The sequence below is a fragment of the Mobula birostris genome, chromosome 6, assembly GCF_030028105.1.
Source record: "Mobula birostris isolate sMobBir1 chromosome 6, sMobBir1.hap1, whole genome shotgun sequence".
Lineage (NCBI taxonomy): Eukaryota > Metazoa > Chordata > Chondrichthyes > Myliobatiformes > Myliobatidae > Mobula > Mobula birostris.
The window spans coordinates 135,565,586-135,585,226 of record NC_092375.1 but is presented as its reverse complement, the minus strand read 5'-3'; the positions used below and the strand labels follow the sequence as shown (position 1 = coordinate 135,585,226).

The 19,641-nt window shown below is 40.5% G+C and overlaps 1 protein-coding gene across 2 annotated transcripts in view; it reads left to right on the top strand.

Moving 5' to 3' along the window:
• The window catches only part of agap1 (ArfGAP with GTPase domain, ankyrin repeat and PH domain 1), a 649,964-nt gene that overhangs the window by 248,446 nt on the left and 381,877 nt on the right, over window positions 1-19,641 (top strand). For both annotated transcript variants that reach the window (XM_072261395.1, XM_072261394.1), the window contains exon 2: window positions 13,864-13,922. In XM_072261395.1, coding sequence (XP_072117496.1) covers window positions 13,864-13,922 — 59 coding nt within the window. The remainder of the gene's footprint in view (window positions 1-13,863; window positions 13,923-19,641) is intronic.

Genomic DNA, 19,641 nt, shown 5'->3' with positions numbered 1-19,641 from the left:
TCACCAAGAACCTCACGTGGTCCGTACACACCAGCTGTGTGGTGAAAAAGGCACAACAGCTCCTCTTTCCCCTCAGACGGTTGAGGAAGTTTGGTATGGGACCCCAAGTCCTAAGAACTTTCTACAGGGGCACAATTGAGAGCATCCTGACTGGCTGCATCATTGCCTGGTATGGGAACTGTACCTCCCGCAGGACTCTGCAGAGAGTGGTGCAGACAGCCCAGCGCATCTGTACTTCTGAACTTCCCATGACTCAGGATATTTATGAGGACAGGTGTGTAAAAAGGGCCCGTAGAATCATTGGGGACCCAAGTCATCCCGACCACAATCTACTCCAGCTGCTTCCATCCGGGAAGTGGTGATGCAGCATAAAAGCCAGGACCAACAGGCTCCGGAACAGCTTCTTCCACCAGACCATCAGACTGATGAACTCACGCTGATTTGAGTGTACTCTATATTACATTGTCTGTTCTATTTATTATAAATTATTATAAATTACTATGATTGCACATGGCACATTTAGATGGAGACGTAACAAAGATTTTACTTCTCATATATGTGAAGGATGTAAGAAATAAAGTGAATTCAATTCAATAATTGCAAAGGGTTCACAAACTTTTTTTTACAACTGTATGTACTCTGTATCCTGAGATCAAAATTAGTTGCTATATAAAAAGAAACTCATGACAGGAGCATTTAGTAATTCCTTAGAATGAACTATTGCAATCTGGGATTATCAGGATTGACCAGGAACTAATGTAGTCTCAGCTGTTTCTTGGAGAAGCAGAACTTTTCCACTATCTTTATATCATGGTGGGTGGAAATTGCAGTGCAATCGGTAAGATTCTAAAACGCAATGTTACTGAAATGTAGAAAAGCAATATTTTTTGCTTAATACCCATTACTGCAGTGTCAGCTTGATGGGCAATTCTTTGATATGTTGCCACGAAGTCTCTCCTTCAGTAATATGATGGGAACTGTGGGAAGCATTTCCATTCATGATTGTGTGGGCACATCCATTCAGTCCTGGGCTTCATGCTGTTTTACTTGGTAGTGTGCCCAAATAGATTTGTCTGAATTGGCCCAAACAATCAGCTATTGTATACTTTTAAGCATAGCTTTATTCATAATTAGAAATTAAAACTCAGTCTTTTAAAATGTGCAAGAGTGGAACAATGCTTCCTGGAGATTTATTTTCAAGGTAACATCACACTTCATGAGACTGAATACTATTTTCCAATGCCTGTTACATCTGTTGACTTTGTTTGCCAAAAGCAAATGGACCAAACAGACACATCTTTTTTCCCTTTCTACATGCCTTACTGAGACAGACTATTAACATTTCAGGTGAATCCGCTTTTCACTTCTTTATCACAAAAACCAAATGCAGTAACCTGTATATTTTGATGGAGTCGCTATATTACTCAACAGTTCCAAAATTGTGTGCATTTTGTATTCATTTGTCGAAGTTGAGTTTTGTGGTAACAAGATTGGCTGCATTTTTGTTGGGGATAAGCATCAAAAAATGAAATAATGGAATTTGGATGAAATCCCTGGGCTGACTTGCTCTCTCCCTCTGCTTTCCTGCCTATCATACACCTGATCTCTCAGCCCAGTTCTAACTCCCTTGTTCTTCTGGAGGGTTTCTGGAGGAAGTTTGGTCTCAATGCAGTTGTTTCTAAGTTCTGTTCCAGTTTAGTTTAGGTTCAATATAATCCAAGTGGTTTAAAAACCATTGCCTGCAACCGGGAGAAAAATCCAAATTGTTCATGAAATCTTCATTGATAACAGAGCAGATATCTGAGATCAAAACGGTGACTGTCAGTGAATGAGGAAATAAAATTTGATACCTTAGAACGAAAACAACTGATAAGGGATTAAGCTACCATGTTAAGAATAAGCTATCATTTCCAGTCCTCCTCTCTCTCTCTCCTTTGATCCTGATGATGCCAGAGACAGAAATACATCAACTAATTCCATGACTGACATTTCTTTGAACATGAATCTTCATGTGTCAGAAAGCTTTGTACGTGACTGTAATCCTCCTCTCAGCCATATGCATGATAGTTTTATGAAAAATGTTTGTAGTGTACACAGTGAAGAACTGAGTTAAGTATAAAACAGAACACAGTAACTATGAAATCTCTATTCCATGGTATCACTGTTTCATTACCATTATTTGCATTCTGGATATTGCACAATAAGGAACCAAACAAAACCAGTGACATATCAAGTGCCCCTTAGAACGGTGACCATACCTCAAAACAAAACCAGATTCATTGTCTGTATGAAAAGATCCCAAATGGCATTGCCAATATCGATCCTTGTATTTTTTTTACTTACCAAAATGTTAGTCCTATTTAGAATGCATTATTGATCATCCTGTACTCCTGTCATTTTCCCCTAGGTCAAGAAAGCTGACCCCCCCCCAACCCCCATTATCTGTTAGATTGAATCTGAAAGTTGCATTGGACTGTGTTGTTTGCGTGATTTTAGAATCTGCATCCTCAGGAGGGGGCAATACGAGAAAATGTATCACAACTGGAAAAATACTTGGAAAGCATAGCAATTTTTTGGGGCTCTATAGTTTCATTGGAAAAGTGAAATGATAATGCTGACTTTATTATGATAGGATTAAATTGAACTCCAATTTAGATATTATATGCTGTAAAAAGTGACCTCATGACACCCTATCCAACACCTTGCACATTCACTTCCTCCACCAGCTTCCTGTGGCTCCAGTGGGTATCATGTTTTAAAAAATGTACCTTTCATTGCTTGCCAGTGTTGCATGCTCTTTCAGTAGCACACAGGAACTTTGCATAGTTTTTGTGTGGAGTTATAGATAGCAATTTTATGTATATTAAAAAAAATCAGGATTTATCTGATAACGTTGTGGGTAAATGTGCAAGAAAGGTCAGCCCAACATGGTGGGCTGAAGGGCCTGTACTATGCTGTAAGGTCAATGGAAAAGAGTACAGTTGACATTTCGGGCCAAGACCCTTTGGCAGGACTGGAGAAAAAAGGCTGAGGAGTAGATTTAAAAGGTGGGGGGAGGGGGGAGAGAAGCACAAGGTGATAGGTGAAACTGGAAGGGGAAGGGATGAAGTAAAGAGCTGGGAAGTTCATTGGTGAAAGAGATACGGGACTAAAGAAGGAGGAGTCTGATGCGAGAGGACAGAAGGCCATGGAAGAAAGAAAAGTGGGGGATGAGCAACAGAGGGAGGGGATGGGTGGGCAAGGAGATAAGGTGAGAGAAGAAAAGGGGATGGGGAATGGTAGAGGGGCGGGGCATTACTGGAAGTTCAAGAAATCTGCATTCATCCCATCAGGTTGGAGGCTACCCAGACAGAATATAAAGTGTTGCTCCTCCAACTTGAGTGTGGCCTCGTCGCAACAGTAGAGGAGGCCATGGATAGACGTATCAGAATAGGAATGGGAAGTGGAATTAAAATGGGTAGTCACTGGGAGATCCTGCTTTTTCTGATGGACGGAGCATAGGTGCTTGACAAAGCAGTCTCTCAATCTATGTTGGGTCTCACCAATATACAAGAGGCCGCACTGGGAGCACTGAACACAGTAAGTGACCCCAGTAGACTCACAGGTGAAGTGTTGCCTCACCTGGAAGGACTGTATGGGCCCCTGAGTGGTAGCGAGGGAGGAGGTGTAGCTTTTGTTCTGCTTGCAAGGATAAGTGCCAGGAGGGAGATCAGTGGGGAAAGATAAACGGACAAGGACTTGAATTTCTGGTAATGCCCCCCCCACCCCCCCGCTTCTATTCCCCATGCCAGGTGGGATCGGGGAAATCTTTGATCATGCTGGCTGTGGGAAGTACAAGCAGAGTCCATATAGACCTGTGACCATGTTGTGCTGAGCTGTGTCCACAACTCTCTGCTGTTTCTTGCGATCATGTGCACCATGTACAGAACAGTTATCATACCAAGCTCTTATGACGTCAGCATGGTTGGACCAGGGTGGGCTGTTGGTGATGTGTGCACTTTGGAACTCGAAGCCTGCAACCCATCTGAGTTCAACACTGCTGATGCAGACAGGAGCATGGACAGTCCTCCCCTCCCGGAAGTCAATGACGCTTTGCTGATATTGAGGGAAAGGTTGTTGTCGTGACCAAGTCTGCAAACTTGTAGGTGGAGCTAGGGTAGGATTTGGTGAAGTAATCATGCATGTACACGGAGTAGAGTAGGGGGCTGAGGACACAAGCATGTGGAGCAACAATGTTTAGAATAATCATGGCGGAGGTGTTGCTGCCTGTCCTTACTGATTGTGGTCTGTTGGTCAGAAAGTCAAGGATCCATTTACAGAGGGTCTGGAGTTTGGGATGGTAATGTGCAGAGAATAAAATGTGTTAGGGTCAGCTTAGTGTAAAAAATGAGTGTTTGATGGTCAGTATGAATTCAGTGGGCTACTTATGTGTTGTATAACTTAGGTATTTAATTTCTGAGAATAAGGATATTTATGAAGTTGTACTGTTTTTGCTGAAAATAATAGGTATGTTTTGTCCAAGGCTGAATCCTTATACACTTAAGACTGTTTGCAATGGATTTATTCTCAATTTCTCTTGATTGTGGCTTCAGATTCTTTTTTTTAATTGATCTTGCAGTGATTGCTATGTGTTGATCATAAATTCGAATGTAGTGCCATGGTTTCCATGCTACTAATGGTTGTTTTAAATAGCAGATTAATAGGGTGAAATGAAGAGACACTTAAATTAGCACCTCTTCATGTGCCTGGCTCAGCTCGGAGGAAGCCTTTGGCTGAGTCCACTTTGAGAAGCAGCCTTGGGCCCTCGTGGATGGCCGATGAGTGCAGCTTGGTCTCAGTGAGAAGCTGAACCCACTCAGCACCGGCAGTCAGGGCGGGAGAACTTCAGAAGGAAAAGGAATGCCCTGGAAATCTTATCTCAAGCTTCATATCAATATCAGAGCAACATGAATATGCCTTGTCCTTCAAACAGCAGCCTGATCGAATGGCCTTGTTGGAGGCAGCCCGAATGTTCATGAGAGCTGTAGTTTGTGATGATGGAAGCATGTGCCGAGCTTGCCATGTTGTATGGTTGCCATGGTAATGTGCTCGTTAATGACTTGCCTTTGAAAATGGCTCTGCGTCTGCAGGCGAGCTGTGCACAGTTCCTCCCGAATAACAACAAAAATGTTTCAAAGGCGGACACATAATCATATCTTGTTTATTTTTAGCTAGGTACCATGTCACTAATTAGTTGAGGCAACCACTTCTCTCTTCTGTTATTCCATTTCGGTTTTTACATTTAATTGCAGTTTTAGAAACAGCACTTGTAATGACTACAATATGTCCTTCTGGTTGGAGGGAATGTTGATCAGTTGGCACCCAGTATTTCCCTTAATTGGGCTGGCTCTAGTTTATTTTATTTATGCACCGTGTAGTTTTGAACAGCAATTTTCAAATCTTTGTGTATGTGAATCCTCTCTTGGATTATCCACTTCCCCCATCTCTATCTCTAAATGAAAAATATTTAAAGGGAAAAATACGATGTTATTACAAAGGGTTTTTATAATGGTTTCATAGTCAGCTTCGGGCAAAAAAAATCATACTGATAATTAAAAATGCATAGATACCAGAAAATATTTTATTCCAAGAGCAGCAGTTTTTAAGAGCCTATTTTTTTTTAAGTTGTCTAACCTCCTTTGTATAAAACTCATAGGTTTTAGCTTGACTGAGTCAGTGGGTCCTCTCAAATTGGGGGTAACTTGTCATCAGTAAGGCTGTGTTGTGTGCTCAAACACAAGGAAATCTGCAGATGCTGGGAATTCAAGCAACACACATCAAAATTGCTGACCTGGCTCTCGGCCCGAAACGTCAACTGTACCTCTTCCTAGAGATGCTGCCTGGCCTGCTGCGTTTACCAGCAACTTTGATGTGTGTTGCTGTGTTGTGTGCTGTTTGCTGACCTAGTGCACTTTCAAGGGCCCTGTTGGCCTCTGGTTGTTAGACTAGCGAAAGCTGCAAGATTACAACCACTCATGCCTGAAAACATGAAATTCTGTCTGACGGTAGATTTTTGACTTGGTATTACTGAGAAAAAAAATAAACTTAAACTCAGTTTTTGACGAAGATTGAATGATATGGTGAAGGATGCTGAATTGGAAGGCTGTACCATACACACCAAATGTAGGATCTTACCCTGAGGGCAGTAGAGACCAGATTATTAGGTATTTTTATGTGGGAGGATAAATATTTGAAAGATTGAGGAATCAAACATTAGAAAAATCATGCAGAAGAGGCCAGCATAGGCCGGCCACGATCATAGTGAATAGCATGGCTTGCTTCATGGGCCTTGTGGCCTTCTGCTGCTCTTAGCTTATTGTGTTCAGTGCAGATAAAAGAAATGGTTATTTTCCTACCCCAGTGGCTTCTCCATCATCCCTATTTTTGGTCTTTCGGACTGAAGTCAATCTATTATAAAACTTACTGTATTGTAGGACCATTTTTCTTGAGCTTTTGCTATATATCTAATTCAAAAGCTTACTTAGTGATTGGATTTTTAAAAATTTTACAGTCCAAATATATTTAAAAAACCGTTATGTGAAGGCCATGTTTGGATTCAGAATAAAATGCATTACAATTCTCCTGTATGAAGAGTCCTAATGAAGGGTCTTGGCAGGAATCATTGACTCTTTTTTTCCTCTCCGTAGATGCAGTTTGACCTGAGTCCCTCCAGCATTTTGTGTGTGTTCCTCTACTTACAGTTGCAAGAAAAAGTTTGTAAATCCTTTGTAATTATATGGTATTTCTGTATCAATTACTCATAAAATGTGGTCTGATCTTCATCTAAGTCACAAAAATAGTCAAACACAATCTGTCTCAGTGAATAACACAGGAATATTTATATTTTTCATTAAACACATTGTTTAATCATTCACAGTCCAGGCTGGAAAAAATATGTGAAGCCTTGCATTTAATAACTGGTAGAACCTCCTTTAGCAGCAATAGCCTCCTTCAGACGCTTCCTGTAGCTGCTGATCGGACTTGCACAATGGCGAGGAGGAATTTTAGACCATTCCTCCATACAAAATTGTTTCAGTTCATCAATATTTCTGGGATAGCTTGCATGAACAACCCTCTTCATGTCATGCCACAGTATCTCAAATTAGTAAAGGTCTGGACTCTGACTTGGTCATTCCAAAACACACATTTTCTTCTTCTTAAACCATCCTGTTGTGATTTACTCTTGTGTTTCGGATTACTTTTTTGTTGCATCATCCAACTCCTATTAAGCTTCAGGTGATGGACCACGACCCTGACATTCTCCTGTAATGTCTTGATATAATTTTGAATTCATTGTTCCCTCAGTGATTGCAAGCTGTCCAGGCCCTGAGGCAGCAAAGTAGCCTCAAACCATGCTTCATAGTTGGGATGAGGTTTTGGTGTTGGTGTACAGTGCTCTTTTCCCTCCAAACATAGCAGTGTGCATTTTTGCCAGAAGGTTCAACTTTTCTCTCATCGGTCCACAGAACATTGTCCCAGAAGTGTTATGGAACATCCAGGTGGTCTTTTGCAAACTTGAAACGTGCAGCAATTTTTTTTTTAGGAGAGCAGTAGTTTCCTTCGTGGTGTCCTTCCATGAACACTATTCTTGATCAGTGTTTTTTTTAAATAGTGGACACATGAATAGAGAAGTTCTAGAGGTTTCTGTAGGTCTTTTGCTGTTACCCTTGGGTTCTTTTTCACCTCCTTCAGCATTGCAAGTTATACTCTTGGTGTAATTTTTGTGAGACGTCCACTCCTCAGGAGAGTAGCAACTGTATTGAATTTCTTCTGTTTGTAGACAATTTCTCTCATGTGGACTGAAGAAAACTCGGATCTTTAGAAATGCTTTTGTAGCCTTTTCCAGTTTGTGCATCTCTACAATTCTTCTGAGGACCTCTGAAAGTTGTTTTGATCGAGGCATGGTGTACAGAAACAGATCTTCCTTGAAAAGAGCAGGCGATCAGTAACCTGACTTTGTGTGTCTTTTTTTATAGGACAGGGCCACAGCCACACACCTCCAATCTCATCTCATTGTTTGGAACTCCTGGCTCCAAATCATTTTTGTAGAAGGCATTACCCAGTGGTTCACATTTTTTTGAACATATAGAGTGATTGTTTAAATGGTGTACTCAGTATTGGTGAGAAGTACAAATGTTTGTGTGTTATTAGTTTAGGCAGATTGTGTTTGTTTATTATTGTGACTTAGATGAAGATCAGACCATATTTTATGAATAATTAATGCAGAAAATCAGGTAATTGCAAAGGGTTCACAAACTTTTTCTTGCAACTGTATATAAATGTACTTTTATGTGTGTGCATCTTTATTGATTGGATTGGAACTGTATCTGTGCTGTCCTGTCAACAGTTGGCAGGTAATACATTACATGTACAACATGGAGTTTGGCATGAACAGTTTTAGCCTGTCATTATTTGGCCCACTGACTTGCTGTCGTTGCCATGTAGATATAATGATGACAGTCAGTGCCCAGCACTGCTCTGCTCCAGTTCCAGCAATTTTCCGACGTTCGTATCTGGGCCACGCAAAATCAGATGTTCAGACTTTCAAACCTCTATGTTCGAGCCAGCTCCAAATAAGAGCTTGGGATTTTTACACATCTCTTTAGAAAGAAAGTTGTTGTGCAACATTCAGATTGAATGCCTACCACTAAGCTTGCATTTAACTGCGTTGAAAGTTTTTCATGTGGAAACAATCCAATCAAAATGAAGTGTGTTAGGCTTTAATCTAGCAATTAATAGTGGACCTTAGTGTAGAGCAAGAATCCAGGGTCCCCTCAGTTAATGGTAGGGGTCCATGGGATAAAAAAGGGTTGGGAGCCATTCGTGTAGAGCGATAGTGCAATGTGATTTGAATTCCTGCAGTCCTAGATGTTAATAGTAATATTAAGATACTACATTTTATACTGAAGGCTGGACAGTCTGCAGGACTCTATACTCTAAAATGCTTAAATTCTGTAAAACGAAAAGGAATCAACTGCATTAGTAAAATTGCACTGGGTCATATTGAGGAACACATCCTGATGGGAGGAAAATATATGCAGTGTTATATTTTTCTGTTGGATTTTAAAGTGGTGCAGAATTCTGTGTGTTTCTGATTCAACAAATTAATTGTACAAGATATAATTTGTGCTGGTTTAGTTGCAGTTTTAAAGCACAATTTTCTGATTATGCTGAGGCAAGTAATTAAACCTCAGTGTCTAAGTTTAAATAAAGATTATTAAATATTTTCCATATCATGTAAAAGCAAATTTAAAAAATGTATATTGTCTTTCTGGTGCTTAGGCAGCCCTGTTGTGCCCTACGGCCTCCTTTTGAATTGTAATCAGTATTTTATATTCTGGTGACAGCTTATAAGAAACACAATCTGTGGAATGACCTGAGGTCAAGAAAAAACAAGCTGAATGAAAGGAGCACAATGACTAGAAAGTTGTTTGAGACACTGAGGATATGAAAGGTCGTATAAAATCTTGCAAATTTCCTCATCTTTCATTGATCTGTAATTCAATTTCAAATGTCTATTAGCATTTGCCAGTTTTCATAATGTAGTTTAATTATGAGTCCTGGTTAGCTGTGACTCCCAGGCCACAGATTCCATACCCCATCCCTGCTCAGGGTCTTTGCCATTCCCTCAGCTCATTCAAAACTCTCCTGACTTGAAGTTCCATAGAACCTTTACTCCTGATCATTGGAAAAATTATGAAATGTGTGATTCCTATCCTTTGTATAAATACCATTGTGAACTTCCTGTACAATACACTTGAACCCTGAAACCTCTCCTGAGCTGTCCCCTTTCCATCTCCACCTGCTTGCTCTACGCAGTCATGGGAGGTTAAATCTTCAGCTACCAGCATCATACCTTCTTTTCATTCCCTGGACCTGGGCTCATTCTCAGCCTCTCCTTTACAAATCTCCATCACCTCTTCAGTTCAGATTTTGCCACCTTGCATAATATCTCTTCCTTTGGCTCAGAATTCATTTTCTGTTTGTGCATCTTTGAAGAGCTTTGGATTTTTTTTTACTGTGCTTCAAGGGCGTTGTATAATTGCTAGTGATTCTTGCCATCACAGGCCCATTGGTGAAAGCCGTCGTTGTTGCCTGATTTATTATTGGCATTTTAAGAATGTCCTGCACCATTAAAACAGCCGTTGTGCAATTTAATCCCAGCCCTACATATATCATTAAATATCCTGTCTTGGCTTGAAGTGAGTTACGATGAAATATCCTGTCAATGCGAGGTGTCGTACATAGAAGCAGAAATTTGCTTTTGCTCAATGAGGCGGCATATAAATGCGGAAGTTTGTTACTGCAGTGTGACACTAATTGGAAATGTTTGCTGCTTTCAAAGCTGGCAGAGTGACCAGCTGTTGCCCAGAGTGTGCTTAGATAAGCCAGTTTTGTCCCGGGAGGAAATTCTAATCTGACTCACATCAGGCTAGTTGCAGCATAAAGAGCACAGACAGACATTAACCTGACTTGGTTCACTGAGAAGGCTCCTGAATTTCCCAGCCATCTGTAATGGCTTTGTAATGAAGTGTGTTTGCTGGCAGTGCTTTTCCTCTCCTTTGTAACTTGTTTCCTGCACTATATGATATCCCTAATATGAGCAAGGATCATTATTTGTAGCCCAAGGGTTCCATTTGTGACAAACATTCATTAGCGAGCTCTTTGAGTAGGATTGTGTCCACATTTAGTTTTTTTTTTCTTCAGCCTCTATAATTGACCCATTTCCTTTATTCTTTGTTTCAATAATAGAATGTGACCTTGTCGTTCCCTTCACCAAAACAAGAGTCAGCTATTTTTAGTGAAGATATTGATTTTCTGCTAGTTTTTCATCAATAGGAATAATAGTCTACCTTGTTTTTCTAAAATAATTTCATGAAACCTTTTATGTATTTGTAAAATTAATTGTTTAATAAAATACACTCTCTAGTTTAAAATCCCTTCACAGCCATGCTTTAGTCTCCTGGCCCTGAATGATTCTGTTGGAAATCTATGTTCCTGCATTAAGGCTGCAGTAGTATTGTCAATACCAATATGATTGGCGTATATGTACATGGTATATGTGTTTTTTAAAAACTGCCTATTCAGGCAAATTATCTTTAATGTTTACTGAGCGAAGAGTTTATATGTAGAATTTAATTTATGGTCCTTCATTTCAAAGGCAGGTGGCATCACCTATTAAATGTTTGATGTAAGATTCAGCCATCTGTTGGAGTAGGTGGCATGATTTCCGCTCCTCCTCAGCTGGCTTGACTGGCCTTCCACTGTGCTGTTGTGCCTGTTACTCAGTCCAGGATTAGAGCTGAGTCATCCACAGCTGAAGGCTGCAGTGCATCATAACCATCACCTCAGCTTCATTGGCAACCATGGCTGGTGAATTTAGTGCTCCATTCATTTGAAGATGTTTGCTAACCTGGATTGTGAAGTTAAATGGTTTGGTGTTTTCCTCCTTTAATAATTTACCTGGGTTAAATGTGTAAACATAAAATTATCAGTTTTTTAAAATAAGTTTAAAAAAATATTTCTCGTTTTTAATTGGCTCTGATTATCAGAGATAGATAGGTGATCGGGATTGTCTCGGGCAGAGTCTAGGATTTACTGCCTGATGCTTGGTTGCAGTTTTAGGACAGCTGTAGCAATGAGACATCAAAATTGGTCAGACCCAGAGTGCTGCAAAGGTAAACAGGAGTTCAGAATGTGAGCTGGGCAGAGCACAGTCAAGCCCAGTGTTGATCCCTGGACTGCCTGGAGAAGACTCAGATGATCTTTTGGGATTGCTGATACAGGAGAGAAGAGCTTCTTCCTCAGAAGTTGCTAAGATTCGCCTGCTCATTATGCACAAAAAATTGTTGAGCAGTCAGTGCTTTGAAATGGGTCTTGATTGCATATTAACCTGTGATTGTGAATGATGTGGTTGCCTCATTCAAGTTTTCAATGCAACTGTAATGGTCTCTACTCTGCCGGGCCATTGATTGACTCTTGTAGAAACTGTGGTGTCTGGTGCTATTTCTGTTAATTCTATGAGAAGCATCAGCTAAGACATTGTTGCTAGTACTTCCACCCTTTGATTTCAGATTTGACTCCAGAAACTTCATAAAGTCTAGACTAATTTGCCCAGTGTTGTTCATTCTTCAGAAGAGATATTGAACTGCTAGGAAACCTGTGCATTTTGGTGCTGTTTAAGATCTTGGGGAACTATTTGATAAAGAAGAAGAAACTAACCAAGTTTTTCTTTCTGTAAACATCATTAGTAAACATTGTTGGATTATTGTTCACTTTGATTATAATACTTCATTAGTTTTGGTGTAAGATCATGTTTTGGCTTGTGAGGTTTGTGAAGTTTACTTGGAAAGAATACCTTGCACAGCAGCTTGAGCCGGGTGCACCAGAGTGGTCAGACTGATTTGAAGTGACACAGAATTGTGATGTAAGGAGTTTAATTCTGATTCCCATTCCCATTCCCATTCCGACATGCCAGTCCATGGCCTTCTCTGGTGCCATGCTGAGGCCACTCTTGAGGTGAAGGAGCAACACCCAACATTCTGTTCGGGTAGCCTCCAACCTGATGGCATATAAAAAAAATCCCTCCCCTCCCTTCTTCTTCCCCACTCTGGCCCCATAACTCTTCTCACCTGCTTATCACCTCCACCTGGGTCTTCTCCTCCTATCCTTGCTCCTATGGCCCACTCTCCTCTCCTATCAGATTCCTTCCTCTCCAGCCCTTTACCTTTCCTATCCACCTGGCTTCACCTGTCACCTTCTAGCTATCCTCTTTCCCCTCCCACCACCTTTTTTTATTCTGACATCCTCCTCCTCCCTTTCCAGTCCTGAAAAAGGGTATCAGCCCAAAAGGTTGGCTGTTTATTCATTTCCATAGATGCTGCCTGAGCTGCTGAGTTCTGGCAGCATTGCTTGTGAGAAGAAAGCCTGTTATCCCATTCTACAGACTTGAGGTCAAATCCATGAGATAAATGGTTTTTGTTCATTTTAGGTTCATTTCAGGCACCAGAGTGGTCAGACTGATTTGAAGTGACACAGAATTGTGATGTAAGGAGTTTAATTCTGATCCCCATTCCCATTCTGACATGTCAGTTCTCTGGTGCCATGCTGAGGCCACCCTTGAGGTGAAGGACAGTAAGGCCAGTGATGTTGTGGGGATGGAACTGGACTCTATCACGGTGGTGTCTGAAAAGAGGATGCTATCTAAGTTGCATGCCATCTTGGTCAATGTCTCCCATCCACTACATAATGTACTGGGTGGGCACAGGAGTACATTCAGCCAGCGACTCATTCCACCGAGATGCAACACAGAGCGTCATAGGAAGTCATTCCTGCCTGTGGCCATCAAATTTTACAACTCCTCCCTTGGAGGGTCAGACACCCTGAGCCAATAGGTTGGTCCTGGACCTATTTCATAATTTACTGGCATAATTTACATATTTAACTATTTATGGTTCTATTACTATTTATTATTTATGGAGCAACTGTAACGAAAACCAATTTCTCCCGGGATTAATAAAATATGACTATGACTATAGAGTACAGACAGACTCCTGCAAACTGTAGTCACTCAGTTACGTTCTAAAAATGACAAATATCAGTGCTTTACTGTAGTCAAACGAAACTTTGTGAATTAGTTATATAAATACTAGGGTTAGTTAACTCATGTAGGTAAGGATTTAGTAACCTTTGTAAACTGCTGTCTGTTCTTTCTGGTTTTGCTCTCTCAATTGTTATTTGCGAAGGGTAGACAAATGTTGCTTTGCCTTTTGCAAACATTCTTATATGGAGTTTTAATTTTGGCTATGGACTTGTGTTTTGCAGATGCATTTGTGAACAGCCAAGAGTGGACACTTAGCCGATCTGTGCCAGAACTCAAAGTGGTGAGTACTGTCACCAGCACCTTCAAATAAGCTCTTGGGAATGATTCCAACAGAGTTGCTCACTGCGAAGGTTCGGAAGATATGAAAGCTAAAATTAGCTATTTTTATTCAGTGCCCTTTGCCAAGGTTATTTCATTTCCTCATCTCAGTAACTATTATTATGCCCCAGTTCAGCTTTGAAAGCAGAAACATTGCTACCTATCAACATAGCCATTTAGAGTTTATTCTGCATATTCCAATGAGTGTTGGCCAACTGTCCCGTTCTGGGAGACAAATAGTTAGGAGCCTGCTCTTAATGCCCATGCTTGAACAAGTTTAACAGTATCAAAGCCAAGCCGAATTCTGACTCGGCCTATTCGTAAGAGTTGTACAGATTCTAATTGGTCCTTGTGGAAAGTCACCAAAAAAAGATATTCTAACATTGTTTACTTCTCAATCCAAATCAATTTTGCTCTCATGATCAGACAGTAAATTGAACCTCTCGTGCCTTTTGGTTTAATGTTGTATGACATAATTGCATTTGCTCACTGAGATTTGAGAGGGGTAACATTGACCATGACCACTTTATTAGATACACTGGTACACTTGCTTGTTAATGCAAATATCTGATCAGCCAATCATGCAGCAGCAACTCAGTACATAAAGGCATGCTGACATTGTCGAGAGGTTCAGTTGTTGTTTAGATCAAACGTCAGAATAGGGAGGAAATGTTAAGTAAGTGACTTTGACTGTGGAATGATTGTTGGTGCCAGGCGGGGTGGTTTGAGTATCTCAGAAACTGCTCATCTCCTGGGATTTTCACTTACAAAAGTCTCTTCACTTGCAAAAGTCTTGAGTTTACAGAGGATGGTGTGAAAAACAAAAAAAAGTCCATTGAGTGGCAGCTCTGTGGGTGAAAATGTCTTGTTAATGAGAGAGGTCAAAGGAGAATGTTCAGACTGTTTCAAGCTGACAGGAAGGTGACACTAACTGAAATAACCACACGTTACAACAGTGGTGTCCAGAAGAGCATCTCTAAGTACACATGTTGAACCTTGAAGTGGATGAGCAACAGCAGAAGACCACAAACATACACTCTGTGGCACTTTATTAGGTACAGGAGGTATCTGACTATATAATTTCAGTCAGTCACAGTTGAGTGTGTTCAGTATTTCTAGCTTGTTATGAGGAGATTTTAATGGGTGTTTATCCCATTTGATACTTTAAAACTGTGTAGTGAGTTGATGCGATCATTTAATAATAATACGTGTTGGCTTTGCAGTATGAATTGTTGCTTTGACATGGAGCTGCAAGCATTTTCCATGTTTGATTTTGAGTTACTGATTAAAGTCATGATTGTAGAGTTTGATATGCACCTGTGTTTTGAATTAAATGTGGCAGAATGCATATAACAGAGATGTTTTCTTTATACCCTACTTAGAAATAAATAAATGTTATGTGTGTAACAGAAAAGTCCTAATTATACAACCGTTTTTTGAGTGGAATTTCCATGCGAACCCCTCCTTTTGATCTCAAGTACATCTACTGTTTCGACTATTCCTCTGGCACCTTACCCTAGTAATGTGATTACTTGCATGTCCACTCTCCCCTACAGTGGGTTCTTTGATCTTTATTTTCAGGCCAAGCTATACAGCATTCAAACGGAGTTTAGACACTTTTCTCGTGCTTTTCTCAATCAACTTGAAGCAAGTGGAGGCAGTGATTTATTTGCTGTATTTCTGATTATTGTTCTTTGGCCATTTTAAAGTCTAAAAGAATCAGAGATGCCCTCAGAGACATTCTGAGCTTTATGTAAAGTGAACATGTGGTCACCTCCTCTTCAATTACTACAAAAATGTTCCCTTGACAGTAGAATGGTGAAGGCAGAATTCCCCTTGAGCGTAATCATACTTCTCTCTCTGTCTGTCTCTCTGTCTCTGTCTCTCTCGATCATAAAGACGTGACAAATTATTTAGGTGGGAAGCTCAATAAATATATTAGGTGGTAAGAGAAGGAAGGATGTGCTGTCAATGTGAGATGAGGTAAAGTGTGACACATATTCGGCACAGTGGGTAGGGCCACTGCCTCACAGTGCTGGAGACCTGGGCTCACTCCTGACTGCAAGCCTCTGACACTACTCGGGCACAATGATGTAGCTGCTTCAGCTGCTTTCCCACGGCTCCAGAAAGCCAGGTTCAATTAGATTAAAAGATGTTGTGGTAGATAACCAGTGGCAGAAATATTTCATAAGTTTTTAAATGTTGTAAAGACCAGCGGGTGCCTCAGTGGTGTAGCAGTTCGAGTGATGCTGTCACAGCTCGGGGCTTCAGAGTTCAATTCCGATGCCATTTGTAAGAAGTTTGTATACCTTTCCTGTGAGCATGTGTTTCCTCCGTGTGCTCTGGTTTCCTCCCACAGCCCAAGGAGTTAGTATCTTTAGTAGGTTAACAGACCTGTGATTAGGCTAGAGTTAAATAGATGGGTTGCTGGGTGGTGCAGCTCGTTGGGCTGGAGGGGCCTGATCCATGCTGTATTTCTAAATTTAAAAACACTAAAAAATAAGACAAAATTCCATTGAGAAGTAAGGACTCAATTGATATCCATTCGTGACTAACTGCAGTGAAGGCTAGTATGATAGATTAATAGGCCTGGGAATTGGGGGTGTGTTTTGTAAACAAGTAATGACAAAATATTGATAGGAAAATACAGAAACTAAACCATCAAGGAATACATAAACATGTTGGGAGTTCTACATTATAAAAAGGAAGAGGACGGGAAAAATTGGTGCTGGTCCCTTAGCATCTAGGTCAGGGAATCATTAAAAATAAGAGGAAAATCAGCTGGCAGATTTAATGTAATCTTTTGAGACTTTCAACTAGCAGGATGGATCATGGGGAAACAATAGAATTTAGAATAAAAGCAGAAAATATTGAAAACGCTGAGCAGGTCAGGGTGCATTTTGAGAAAAGAAATAGTTAATGCTTAAGGACCAAGGGCCTACATCAGGATTGAGGAACGAAGCTTGGGAAGAAGCAGGGAAGGTGGGGAAAGGATGTTGATAATGATATGATAAAACTGGGGTGACCATAATGGTAAACTGTAAACAAGGTTATCTGTTTAGTGAGTGAATGGAGGGCAGTTAGAGAACAAGAACATAGGCACTATACTGTGGGTGTTGAGAAGTACGGAGATGAAAGATGCATTCAGTGGGTCAGGCTTGGGTATGTCCCCTACTTCCAGAGAATAAAGTGTGTTGGGGTGGAAAACAAGCAGAGCCAATGAATACAGATGGATTGCTGATGCAGACAGAAATCAAGTCTATCTAGGCAGTGTAAATGGGCGATTAATGGTTGCATTGACTCAGTGGGCCATTGGTGCTGCTTCATCATGACATCTCTCTATGACTACTATTGAGTCCAGAATATGGCTGAGTTTAGATTTCTGAAAGGCATTTGATTGTGTCATTGTAAAAGGTTACTGCCCAAGCTCAGGGTTGATGGGATTAAGGATAATATATCAGCACTTCTGGCGAAATGGTTTGGTGGCAGGAATCATATCGCAGATAAATGAGTCATTTTCAAGTTAGCACGTTGTAATTTCAGGGATCATTGCTGAGCCCTCAGCTGTTCGTAATGTGTATTCATGGAAGTGAGGGGCCATTCTCACCCATTGACAATTTATTGCTGAGTCGGACACGTTGTGAGGCAGGCAGTGTTTGCAGAGAGAAATAGACAGGTTAAGTCAGTAGGCAAAAGTATGGCAAATGAAGTGTACTGAGAGGGTTGTACTAATTTATTAAATTTTTATTGTATCAAAATCAGGTCTATTATCACTGAGGTGGTAAAATTAGTTGCATTGTGGCTGCTGTACAGTACAAGACATAAAATATTGCTGATAAAATATGAAATATAAAAAAATAGTGTAACAAGAGGATAAAATAATGAGGTAGTGTTCATGGTCCGTGGACCCTTCAGAACTATGATGGCAGAGGAGAAGGAGCTGTTCCTAAAACATTGATCGTGCATTCTCAGGCTCCTGTGCCACCTCCTCCCCGATGGCAGTCATGAGAAGACGGCATGGCCTGGATGGTGAGGAGCTTTAATGAGGCACTTTTGAAGATGTCCTCGATGGTGGGGGAGGCTAGTGCCCAATGTGGAGCTGGCTGAGTCGACAACCCTTTGCAGCTTATTTCAGTCGGCAGCATGATCAGCAGAAACGTTAAGGGTCAAAGGCCTGTTCCTGTGCTGTATGTTCATATCGTATCACAGAATTTTTCTCTGCTATCTATCTCTTGGTTATTTTCATACATTCATTAACTGCTATAGTTTGCAGCTCTGCACAATCACCTTAGTGCCAAGTAAAGAAATTTCTCAAAGAAAGGGACAAAAATAATTTTGCAGGCTTTTCGAATATCAAAGCTTTAGTGCTGAAATGCAAAGGAGTGGAAGATAAGTTCTGTAGGGTTCTAGTTGCATCATATATAGAGAACTGCCTTTCGATCTCTGGATGGATTATAGGTCACAAATGGGACAAGGCAGATTTCCTATACTCTTGAACCAAAAGGGAAAGAATTATGTGGGCAAGTTACCTAGACAAGGCTTATATTCATCTCTGTAGATATATACTTAGGTTGATCAAAGAAGTGGATAGGCAAAGCAAGAGAGGTTATTTCTTCTGGAGTTAGAAGTGCAGAACAAAGGTCTGGATCACTTAGCGAAGAGCTCGAGTTTGGGCAGCACTTTTTCGCGCATGTCATGATGGAAATATGGTGTTCTACCTCTAAAAGCAGTTGTGATAGTGGAGGTCAATAGAAGTCTTCAAAACCATGATTCTTTTAGACATATTAACGAGCCAAGGCAGGGGTTAAAATGCGGATCAGCAAAAATCTGATTAAATAGGGGAATTAACACAAGAATTGAACAGCCTGCTCCTATTCTTGTGTTACTATTGACACTTGTAATTAAAGGTATCATCTAAAGCTCAGTTACCACTTATGGCCTGTTATCAATTTTCTTAGAGATGTGTAGGTACAGTTCTGTGACAGATATGAATAAAACAATGAACAGGAGAAAATCTGCAGGTGCTGAAAATCCAAACAACACACAGAAAATGCTGGAGGAACTCAGGAAGCCAGGCAGCATGTATGGGAAAAAAAAAGTACAGTCAATGTTTCAGGCCGTTACCCTTCGGTAGGACAGAGAAAGTGTGACTTTAGGACACAACATTTCTTTTTCTAAGTGGAATCCACCTTACCTAACTTCAGTTAATCTTTGGAAGTATTACCACTTGATGACATAGGCGACTGTCATGTACCATGTCTTAATTCTCAGCTTTGTTCACCTTTGACCTTGGTCTTTAGTGTTGTGGAACAAGTTCTGCATCAGATTTATTTTTAGTCCATTTCTGCTTCGTATTTTGCAAGCTGTAAGGGCATTGGTATCCAGAGCACCACTTGAGAAAATTACTTGCATGCTTGTAGAGATTCCATCTTCAGGGTGTGGCCATTGAAGTTTGCAGTATCCTTATGTCATACGTAAAATATAAAACTAACTAATGATTCCTTGTGTCCACTTAAAACATCTGAGTAAAAGTGAGTATTCAGGCCAGGTATTGTAAACCTTTCACATAGAATGAAAGCTTTTTTTTAAAATTATGCTGAGTATAAATATGATGATACTTGTTTTCCAGGTGTGTGTAAAAAGAATACTCTGCTATTGTAGGCATGAAGGCAAAATTTCAG